This window comes from Camelina sativa, chromosome 15 (genome assembly GCF_000633955.1).
Source record: "Camelina sativa cultivar DH55 chromosome 15, Cs, whole genome shotgun sequence".
NCBI classification, from domain to species: Eukaryota; Viridiplantae; Streptophyta; class Magnoliopsida; order Brassicales; family Brassicaceae; genus Camelina; species Camelina sativa.
Genome location: NC_025699.1, coordinates 20,216,675 through 20,227,636, shown reverse-complemented (window position 1 = coordinate 20,227,636; position 10,962 = coordinate 20,216,675). Strand labels below are relative to the sequence as shown.

Genomic DNA, 10,962 nt, shown 5'->3' with positions numbered 1-10,962 from the left:
AAGTGGCTTTTAAACTCTCCAAATCCATCTCAATCTCTTATAATTAGCTAGTTGCGTTGGATTAAGAAACATTTTAACCCCAGAAACACTAAAAAAGCTGTTTACAGCTTCTAAGCATTGTTTTGTCAAGTTTTAGCCTGTTTTGGGACAAAATGGATATAAGTGGCTTTTAAACTCTCCAAATCCATCTCAATCTCTTATAATTAGCTAGTTGCGTTGGATTAAGAAACATTTTAACCCCAGAAACACTAACATAGCTGTTTACAGCTTCTAAGCAATGTTTTCTTGGTTTTAGCCTGTTTTGGGACAAAATGGGTATAAGTGACTTTAAACTCTCCACATCCATCTCAAACTCTTATAGTTAGTTAGTTGCATTTGATTAAGACACATTTTAACCCCATAAACACTAACAAGGCTGTTTACAGCTTCTAAGCAATGTTTTCTTTGTTTTAGCCTGTTTTGGGACAAAATGGGTATAAGTGGCTTTTAAACTCTCCACATCCATTGGATTAAGACCCTTTTTAACCCTAGAAACACTAACAAAGCTTTTTACAACTTCTAAGCAATGTTTTCTCGGTTTTTGCCTGTTTTGGGATAAAATGGGTATAAGTGTTTTTTAAACTCTCCAAATCCATCTCAAACTCTTATAATTAGTCAGTTGCATTGGATTAAGACACATTTTAACCCTAGAAACACTAACAAAACTGTTTACAGCAAGGGGGAACAAACTAAGCTTATATTGACTCAAAAAATAATGTTATTATGACCTTCTAAATAAGTAAATTAATAAACAAATAAATCAAACTTAATGCATATGGACGTTGGAGTAGATTGCTTGGCCAAATATGTTAAGTGAGTGAACGCCTTGTATCTTGCTGAGAATCTCTGGTTTGTGTAGAGTCTTTCAAAATCGTGCTTGTCAAGTTCTCGAAAGGAAAAGAACTGTTGGAGATCAATTGCTCCAAGTATAAATTCTCTTGGCGCTGGATATGGAAAGTGTTGAAGGTTAAATGGGTGAGATTAAATCCAGTTGATCCAAGGCGAAAATGAAGCTTGAGGTCTTCTTAGGAGTCTCTAGTTGTAATAGATACTAACCTGGATGCCAAACATCAGACTGAAGCCTCTTAAAACCAAAAGGTTCAAATAAGACAAGTGTTTCCTCCCTGCACTTTGGTTGATGATGACTTGATGTCCTCATTAGTAAATGTCCATTCGGAGATGGATGAGTCAGAGACTATGAATGTATAAGGTAAATATGTTTGTAAGTTAATGTTTTATTGCTTTAAAATGTGTAAGTAATGTTTAGCTTTAGTTAAGCTGTGTTTTAACGTGCTTTGTGTGACGTTGAATCGTCACCCAAAGCCTGGCCGAAAACTTTAGTCCCCGGTGAGACCATATCACCTCATGGTCTGTGGCCGAGGGATAGGGTGTTTCAGAATCCTCCTTGATTGATCACTGAAAACAGCATAGATTTACCACGAACAGTAAATTCAGCGACTCCAACATGAGATGGCGACAACAATGGTTTCTTTGGTGAAGGGTGAAGATGATTTGGTGCTTTGTTGGTTGAGTTGATGGGTATTGAGACAAGGTGAGGAGGATTAGTAGATGAAGATGGGTTGTGGCGATTAGTTTTTTTTTTGTTGGCAGGAAATTAACACAATTTTGAATTTAAACCCAATAAAACATAAAACTAAACATTGAATATTACTATGTGATCCAGATATTCGGCCACATATTTTAATGTCATTTGGATCCGGATCCGGATCCATATCTGGCAGATTCAAATAATTACTATCTAGATTTAGATCTACCCTAATTGGATATCTGGTTTTTCGGTTCAGATCCGAAATTTTATTACACGCAATCTATACTATTAAAAGAGAAGCATTATTTACAAGGCAAAATGAATCCTGAAATATATGACATAAAATGACCCTGAATAAATTAAAAAGCATACAATACAAGAGGGACATTAAAGTAAATTTGATAATAAAAATGCACGGATCCTATATGCCCTGGATTAATTCTGTTCGGATCATGTATTAACAGTTCAGGGCTGTTTTTCATACTCCCGTATCCAAACAGAATCGAAACAAGTATCTGCAATAAAATTCAAAAAAGGTAAGTAGTTTTGCGTAAACAATTTAATGAAACAATAATTTTGATATTTATGTATATGTTTAATTTGGGCAATTAATTTCAAAATTGTATATATGTAAACTTATTTAATTTGATTTTATATTTTGAGATATATCCGGAAACAAGAAATTATGATGTTACCTAATATACAAAATCATCTAAATGTTTATAGAAATAATTTAAATCGGTATCTATTAAAATCGAGCAATTAAATACAAAATTGTATATATGTATAAAAATATAATTTGGTTATATATTGTGAGATATCTGTAAACAATATTTATGATTTTATATTATGATTTCAAACATATGTATTACATATATACAGTATGTTTAAATCTTGGATACTGAATTAAGATATACATACGTTTGAAACTACTTATAACTTATCATTTTATCAATGCATAAATGTGCGGATCCGAAAACATGTTACAACTAAAGTAAAACAACAGTATTTTAAATATGTTTTTTTTTTCTTCAGCTTATCTAGCATAAGCATGTACAAAACAAGAGATAAAAGAATGTTAACTGACACGGCATGTATGTGTGATTCTATTAACTGAATGTTTCAAAGAAATTATTTTTCTTCATCAAATACTTTATTTTGTTTTGAATCAAACTATTACGTGTTTGTGTGCTAAATATGTAGGAACATGATTTTGAGGAAATGAGAAAAGAATAATGGGACAGAAACCGGATGGAAGGAGGAATAAGATGAGATTAAAAAATTTCAAAAATCAAAATCCAAGATCATGTTAGAATTAAAATAAATTAATTCTTCCAATATATTATGTAACATATTTTTCAATTTATCTAACACAAAAATGTCAAAAAAATATTCAAAAGAAAAAGAAAAAACATTAAACTATGTTCTATAATAGATAAGAAAAAAAAAATCAACGATAGTTATAAGACATATACAAGACATGATAGATTTTATGTCCTAAATTAGACATACCATCTTTCTGTTACTATTTTTAATATAATTGTTATTACTGATAACAAAAACAAATTTGATCATTTTTTTGTCTAAACCGAATTAAAAATAAATCAAATACTAAACTGATACAAAAAAAGTTTGGATTATGAATGTTAATAACATTTATTAAAAATATGTTTACAAACATAATCCGCATGTACGTAATAAATTATAAATGTGTTAGTAAATTTAGTTTTTAAAATCAACCACGCACGTATGTGCGGGTCCGAATCTAGTATTCATCTAAATAATATAATCGATGTTTAAAATAAATTTGAAATATATATACTAGCCGAAAATAAGCAAACCAAACCAACAAAATCCGTTCATAGGTTATTTGGGCCCGGCCCAACGTTTTCCCGCCACCCTCTTCCCTCCAAAAGTCATCGTGAGTAAAAACCCCTTTTCCCTCATAACTTTGGAGAGAGAGATACAGAGACGAAGCAAAGATGTCAGGTTGGGACGAAGGAGCAGTTTACTTCAGCGACCAGCCGCAGTTCCCGGAGGCCGGAGACGCCGCCACCGTCAGCCCCCATGCCGTCTTAACCAAATTTAAGGAATTCATTCGAAATTTCGAGATCGAGCAGAACTGCTTCCCTTACAGAGAAGCTCTCATCGATAACCCTAAGAGACTTCTTGTCCACCTCGAAGATCTACTGGCCTTCGATTCTGATCTCCCGTCTTTAATCCGATCCGCTCCTGCTGATTATCTCCCTGTGGTATGACCGCAATTCTTCTTCACCGTTTGAATTAAAGATATTAGGGTTCCTAAAAGTATTGCTGTTTTTATGAGATTTCTTAGTGTTTAGAAAATTTTGGCTGAATCAAGCTCTGTACTGCTTATCTAGTTCTTTTAGATATGTTTACGGGCCTGGGAAAAACATTTGTGTTTGAGTGTTACAGAAAGATTCATAACTTTTCAGTTTACGAGTGTCTATTTGCACATGAGAGATTTCTTAGATCTGAGAAAAGTTGGCACGAATCAATCATTTATATTGCAGTTTGAGAAAGCAGCTGGTGAAGTGTTGGCTGGATTGAAAATGAGGGAGGCTAATGAGGGAGGGGAAATGGAGGAACCTTTGCCAAAGGATGTTCAGATTTTACTGACTTCAAGAGAGGATCCAGTGTCAATGCGGTTACTTGGGGTATGTCTTTGTTTTGATTAGTGTCTGATTTAAATGTTATCTGTTATGTGTTTTCTCGTTAGTCTGGAGATTTACTTTAGCTTTCCACAGGCCCAGTACATCTCAAAATTGGTTAAAATCTCTGGGATCAGCATTGCAGCTTCGAGAGTGAAAGCAAAGGCCACTTACGTATTTTTAGTATGTAAGAATTGTAAAAAAACAAGGGAAGTTCCATGTCGCCCGGGTCTTGGTGGGGCAATTGTTCCTCGATCATGTGATAATATTCCACAGGTACTTTTAAGATTTCTTTGATTCGTTGGTAATCTATGTTTGCAAATTATCCTGAGTTTTGATAAGACCAACTGGATTTTGTTTAGCCTGGGGAAGAACCTTGCCCTCTTGATCCATGGATGGTGGTTCCTGATAGGAGCCAGTATGTTGATCAGCAGACATTAAAGCTACAGGAGAATCCGGAGGTATATATCTGTTGCTTTTTTTTTTTTATCTCTTCGGTATTATTTTTCAGTGTAAGCAGTTCTATATGAAATGCTTCTGACTTTGAAGGATGTTCCTACTGGAGAACTTCCAAGGAATATGCTTCTCTCAGTTGATCGTCATCTTGTACAAACAATTGTACCTGGAACCAGACTGACAGTAATGGGTATCTACAGCATTTTCCAAGCTTCATCATCATCTAACTCGTAAGCTTTTAGTTTATGTCAAATGAGAGTGTAGATTGTTTTCTAGTAAAGTTGCACCAATAGTAATGAACTTTTTTGTTAACCTTCTGATGTAGGCATAAAGGTGCAGTTGCAATTCGACAGCCTTACATAAGAGTTGTTGCATTGGAAGACACAAATGAAGCGAGTTCTCGTGGCCCTGCCAACTTCACTCCTGACGAAGTTAGTAATGCATCATTTGAATCTTTTTTTTTTCCTTTCTTTCATTTGATAGCCTGTGATATTGTTATGGTTTCACAATGAACTATTAAAGTCATCATAGCTGAGCTATTCTGGTTCCTGGGCTGTCAATATTCTAGTTCATCACTAAAAACCAAATGCCTTGAGTTGCTGTTGGCTGTGACTGTGATGGTGTTCAGCAAAACTATTTTGTGCTTTTGTGCTTTTAGTTTAGCATAAACCATTTAGGTCTGCTTGGAACATCGCTTTATGCAGCCTTGTGTACAATTTCATAAATCAGTTTTGTCTTTCACAATGTTACGTTAGGAGGAAGAATTCAAAAAGTTTGGTGATAGTCAAGATGTATATGCAAACATTTGCACCAAGATCGCTCCTTCTATTTTTGGTCATGAGGATGTGAAGAGAGCAGTGGCGTGTCTTCTCTTTGGAGGATCAAGGAAGGTAGGTGACTATGATTTCAGTTTTCATTTTCTGTACACTTGGNTGGTGGTTCCTGATAGGAGCCAGTATGTTGATCAGCAGACATTAAAGCTACAGGAGAATCCGGAGGTATATATCTGTTGCTTATTTTTTTTTATCTCTTCGGTATCATTTTTCAGTGTAAGCAGTTCTATATGAAATGCTTCTGACTTTGAAGGATGTTCCTACTGGAGAACTTCCAAGGAATATGCTTCTCTCAGTTGATCGTCATCTTGTACAAACAATTGTACCTGGAACCAGACTGACAGTAATGGGTATCTACAGCATTTTCCAAGCTTCATCATCATCTAACTCGTAAGCTTTTAGTTTATGTCAAATGAGAGTGTAGATTGTTTTCTAGTAAAGTTGCACCAATAGTAATGAACTTTTTTGTTAACCTTCTGATGTAGGCATAAAGGTGCAGTTGCAATTCGACAGCCTTACATAAGAGTTGTTGCATTGGAAGACACAAATGAAGCGAGTTCTCGTGGCCCTGCCAACTTCACTCCTGACGAAGTTAGTAATGCATCATTTGAATCTTTTTTTTTTCCTTTCTTTCATTTGATAGCCTGTGATATTGTTATGGTTTCACAATGAACTATTAAAGTCATCATAGCTGAGCTATTCTGGTTCCTGGGCTGTCAATATTCTAGTTCATCACTAAAAACCAAATGCCTTGAGTTGCTGTTGGCTGTGACTGTGATGGTGTTCAGCAAAACTATTTTGTGCTTTTGTGCTTTTAGTTTAGCATAAACCATTTAGGTCTGCTTGGAACATCGCTTTATGCAGCCTTGTGTACAATTTCATAAATCAGTTTTGTCTTTCACAATGTTACGTTAGGAGGAAGAATTCAAAAAGTTTGGTGATAGTCAAGATGTATATGCAAACATTTGCACCAAGATCGCTCCTTCTATTTTTGGTCATGAGGATGTGAAGAGAGCAGTGGCGTGTCTTCTCTTTGGAGGATCAAGGAAGGTAGGTGACTATGATTTCAGTTTTCATTTTCTGTACACTTGGATGTATTTTTGACATATTTATATACATTTCTATCTTCAATTCAGAGCCTGCCGGATGGAGTGAAACTAAGAGGTGATATTAATGTTCTGCTTCTGGGAGACCCATCAACTGCAAAATCACAGGTTTGTATCAATGATTTAAAATAAGAGTGATAGTGTTTTTATATTTTCTATGCCTCTCTTATTAGCCCGATATTCATCGTACAACCTTTTGTTCTAGTGTTAGATTACAGTCCTTACAAAAATTCAGTGGTATTTTCAACACCTGTAGCTAACATGTTGAAACCCAATTTGCTTCTTTTTTTTTATATATATCTTTCCAGTTTCTTAAATTTGTGGAGAAGACGGCTCCAATAGCTGTTTATACATCTGGAAAAGGATCTTCGGCTGCTGGGCTCACGGCGTCGGTGATTCGAGATAGCAGCACAGTATGTCCTATGTTCGCCAGTGTTTTTCTGCCACATTCTCTTTTTTTCTGTTATATGAGATGTTCAAAATTAGTTTACAACAGATTCTCAGTTATTTTACACAATATTTTCTCTGCAGCGAGAGTTCTATCTTGAAGGTGGTGCTATGGTTTTGGCTGATGGAGGTGTCGTCTGTATTGATGAATTTGACAAGATGAGACCGGAAGATAGGTAACTCAAATCTGAATCATAGTGTTGATGAATCCAATTCTTCTTGATGAGTTGAATGATGGAATGTTTTGTTTATATTTTTTCTAGGGTTGCTATACATGAAGCAATGGAGCAGCAGACAATCTCCATTGCAAAAGCTGGAATAACAACTGTCCTTAACTCTAGAACCTCGGTGCTTGCTGCTGCTAACCCGCCATCTGGTCGATATGATGACCTTAAGGTTTGAAATCTGATATCCTTTGTCAACATGATGTTTTCCTGATTCTTGTTTGCAATATTCTTAGGGGACGGTTTTTTTGGGTTTGCAGACTGCACAGGACAATATTGATTTGCAAACAACAATTCTTTCTAGATTTGATCTTATCTTCATTGTCAAGGACATCAGGAAATATTCCCAAGACAGGGTAAGCAAGCAAAGAAACACTTCTTTCAGAAATTTAATGTAGTACAGAGAGAAACAGAGATTAACCACGTAGATCACTGTGAGTGGGAAAGTTTGCTTCGTTACATGATTAATGTTGGAATTATCATTTGACAGGAAATAGCCAGCCATATTATAAGGGTTCATGCATCTGCGGAAAATTTTTCCGGTGAAAACACAGATGCTAAAGAAGATAACTGGCTCAAAAGGTATGATTTCATTCGTCAAGACAACTTGTTCTTGCATATTTCTATTCGAAACTATGACTTTAAGATTTAATGGTCTTGTCACATTAGGTATATACAATACTGTCGGGCAAGGTGCCATCCCCGTCTCTCAAAAGCCGCTGCTGAGATTCTGCAGCAGAAATATGTCACGATCAGAATGGTAATTGTCATCACATTAGAACATTTGACAATAAGATGATAAAAAGAAATAAAAAAAAGTTGGTCTCTCAATATAATTTTTTCCGTTAAACAGGATATGAAGAGACGTGCACATGAAACAGGAGAGGCTGCTCCGATACCTATCACAGTGAGACAACTCGAAGCTATTATCAGACTGAGTGAGTCACTTGCAAAAATGAGACTGTAAGTAATCTTATGAACATAGATATTCCTGAAACTTGATGGGATGTGCCGTGCATTGACATTTTTAAATATGTCAGGTCACACGAGGCCACAGAAGATGATGTAGGCAAAGCCTTTAAACTTTTTGATACCTCAACCATGGATGCAGCAAGATCAGGGATAAATCAACAGATAAACATAACAGGCGAAATGGCTAATGAGATCAAGGTTAGTTCTTGTGGGAAGAAATAATCAGTCATATCTTTTGGAGATGTAACCACTCGATTGTTTTGGTGTGAAAAACAGCAAGCTGAAACACAGATAAAGAGAAGAATGGGGATTGGAGCTCGGTTATCAGAGAGAAGACTTATAGAAGATCTGGCTAGGATGGGAATGAACGATTCAATGGTACCTAAGCTAACATCTTTGTTGTTTAATTTTCAGTAAACGGACTGGGGGTTTGAGTATGTGAATGTTAAAATTGCAGGTGAGGAGGGCTTTGTTAATAATGCACCAGAGAGGTGAAGTTGAGTACCAGCGAGAGAGACGTTCCATTGTCCGCAAAGCTTGATCGTCTAAGGCACACAATCTCAGGATAATTCAACGATAACAAAACCAAAAAAAACTATATTTAGCATTATTAAGTTTAACTTGTAGGCTAAAAATACCTATAACAAAAAGCTTATGATGTCATGTGTATTTGATGAAGATTCTTTCTTGGTTAACTTTTTATGCTTTTCCAGACATATATGTTCTCCAATTTCCACAAATGGTCGGAATTTCCCAATGGTAATCTATTGTAGGGAAGACTAGTTGATGATTATACTATAATCATTATAGGATTGTCGCATTATTCCCATATTGCTTTCTCATATTTCCTACACAACTTTTTTGTCGCTTAATATATCACCATAAAAAGTTTAAAAATTTATGGGAAGTGTGGAAATACTGGAACAAGTTGGTCTTTCAAGGGAAACAAGGTGATGTAAGGGGTTTGGTGATGAAGGCGTATCAAGACGCTCGGCTGTGGAGAGAAGCTTAACAAGCTGTTACAACATCTGTCTCTTTATGGGACAGAAAGCAAAACATAATGAAGGTTAATTGGACCAAACCACCATCAGGAGTGGTAAAATGCAATGTGGCTGTCTCTTGGATTAATAGTTCCTCGATGGTTGGAGGTGCTTGGATTGCTAGGGATGAACACGGCAAGGTAGTGTTTCACGCTCGAGAGGCTTTTAGTAGTTGTGAATCACTAATCTTGGCGGGTCTACATTGTGTTCAATGGACGATTGAGGCTTTACAAACCCTGCACGTTGATAAGATTATATTGGAGATAGACTGCGCGGTGGTGGTAAAGGCTATCAACTCTCCTCAGGATTGGCCCCGTTTCTGCTTACTTTTGCGGGAAATTTGTAGAATTTCATATAGTCTGACCTCTTGGGAGTGTAAGTGATAAGAACAGAGTACGCAAACATCACCATTTATCATTCTCACGCAGGAGAAGCTTCTACATCAATTAACATAAAGATCTCTTTACAATGATAAAATCTATTTATACTAAGAAAGAGTTTGTTGCAGATATTTTGAGTTATCAAAATATCTTCTTCTTCTTCAAGTAAGCTCCTCACATGCTCCTCACATGTTCTCTTTAGTCTCATATAAACTATGAGCTTATCAATACTCCCCCCTTTTAGACAAGCTTGTCCTCAAGCGTTGCTGATAACAACTGCAGGTTGTTTTCAAGCCACGTCGATATGCAGAAAATCACTCTTCAACAAATATTCACTAAAGAAGGGGCAGCTGAAGCTGAAATGTACATGTCTTCCTCCCCAAGAGCTTGTAGTGGCAGTGAGCGTAAGATTTTGCAGCCCTTAAAGGTTTCCTCTGTTTCCTCTGAGAAAGTACAATGGCTAGAGTTTTTCTCTTCTTTTGCTTTTCCATAGGTGCCAAACAGAACAAAGTGATCTTCCAATGTCAAAAACTGATAAGATCAGACATTGCGCTATGTCTCCATGTCTAGATGGAAAATTCTCGTGCAAAATGTGATGATCCCTTCTCTGAAGTTCATGGACATGTGACAACTATGCAATATGACCAATTGTTGTAGGTGAAACAGCTTGATATGCCATCTTATATGTAATGTTCTCCAGCCACTGTATACTCCTCAACTTGTTGCAGAGATTGTTGAAGAAGCCGTTGAAACTGATACAAATCCCTGTTTCGCCAACGATGCCACACCGAAAAGAAAGAATGCCAATCCCCCACTAAACACACTTTGTCTTCTCTTGCTTTATGAGCAGGCTTCCATGTATATTCTTGAGCTTGAAGATTTTGTTGTCGGACTAGGAGCTGCGTCAAGTCTCTTTTTTGAAGTATTTGTGCCAGCTCGACTGCCATACTTGGCCCTTCTTCACACGCAGGCAGCACCTGTTGAAGCCTGGTCGCTTGCTCACTCCCCCTTGATCTTTCAGCGACCCCCATGTACTTAATGCCAGTTCTGTAAACAACATGATGTTGCTGCACTGACGTGACCTTCGGCGTTGGGCGGGTCACACTTGTGTCTTCTTGACAATGCCAATGTAGCCTCAAAACCCTCACTATGTCGAGTGTGTTCTCCTCCCAGCTTGCTTTTCTACTCATAGTTTTAATCCCATCTTTAAATTTCAACTAGCAGTTGTACCACAAAGGAACAGT

At 36.6% G+C, this 10,962-nt stretch overlaps 1 protein-coding gene across 2 annotated transcripts; it reads left to right on the top strand.

The window, feature by feature from the left end:
- On the top strand, positions 3,551-9,055 carry LOC104747252 (DNA replication licensing factor MCM5). Of its 2 annotated transcripts, XM_019236481.1 has the most exons (19): positions 3,551-3,840; positions 4,123-4,266; positions 4,357-4,536; positions 4,623-4,658; positions 5,652-5,714; positions 5,803-5,939; positions 6,035-6,140; positions 6,465-6,599; positions 6,686-6,763; positions 6,964-7,068; positions 7,187-7,278; positions 7,366-7,498; positions 7,587-7,682; positions 7,817-7,908; positions 7,996-8,086; positions 8,180-8,289; positions 8,367-8,496; positions 8,575-8,676; positions 8,756-9,055. In XM_019236481.1, the coding sequence occupies exons 1-19, from the start codon at positions 3,571-3,573 to the stop codon at positions 8,837-8,839; spliced, it is 2,184 nt and encodes a 727-aa protein (XP_019092026.1). In that variant the 5' UTR covers positions 3,551-3,570; the 3' UTR covers positions 8,840-9,055. The 2 variants fall into 2 exon arrangements, with proteins under 2 accessions (XP_019092026.1, XP_010467158.1); XM_010468856.1 differs by lacking the exons at positions 5,652-5,714; positions 5,803-5,939; positions 6,035-6,140; positions 6,465-6,599 and adding exons at positions 4,810-4,946; positions 5,042-5,147; positions 5,472-5,606 and having other exon boundaries at positions 4,623-4,721.

Bases quoted from the DNA above. Each gene is read 5' to 3' on its own strand.
- LOC104747252 (XM_019236481.1), top strand. From the start codon at position 3,571: ATGTCAGGTTGGGACGAAGGAGCAGTTTACTTCAGCGACCAGCCGCAG. The intron at 6,141-6,464 runs GTTAGTAATGCA...ATGTTACGTTAG, and splicing joins CCAACTTCACTCCTGACGAA to GAGGAAGAATTCAAAAAGTT. The intron at 6,600-6,685 runs GTAGGTGACTAT...TCTTCAATTCAG, and splicing joins TCTTTGGAGGATCAAGGAAG to AGCCTGCCGGATGGAGTGAA.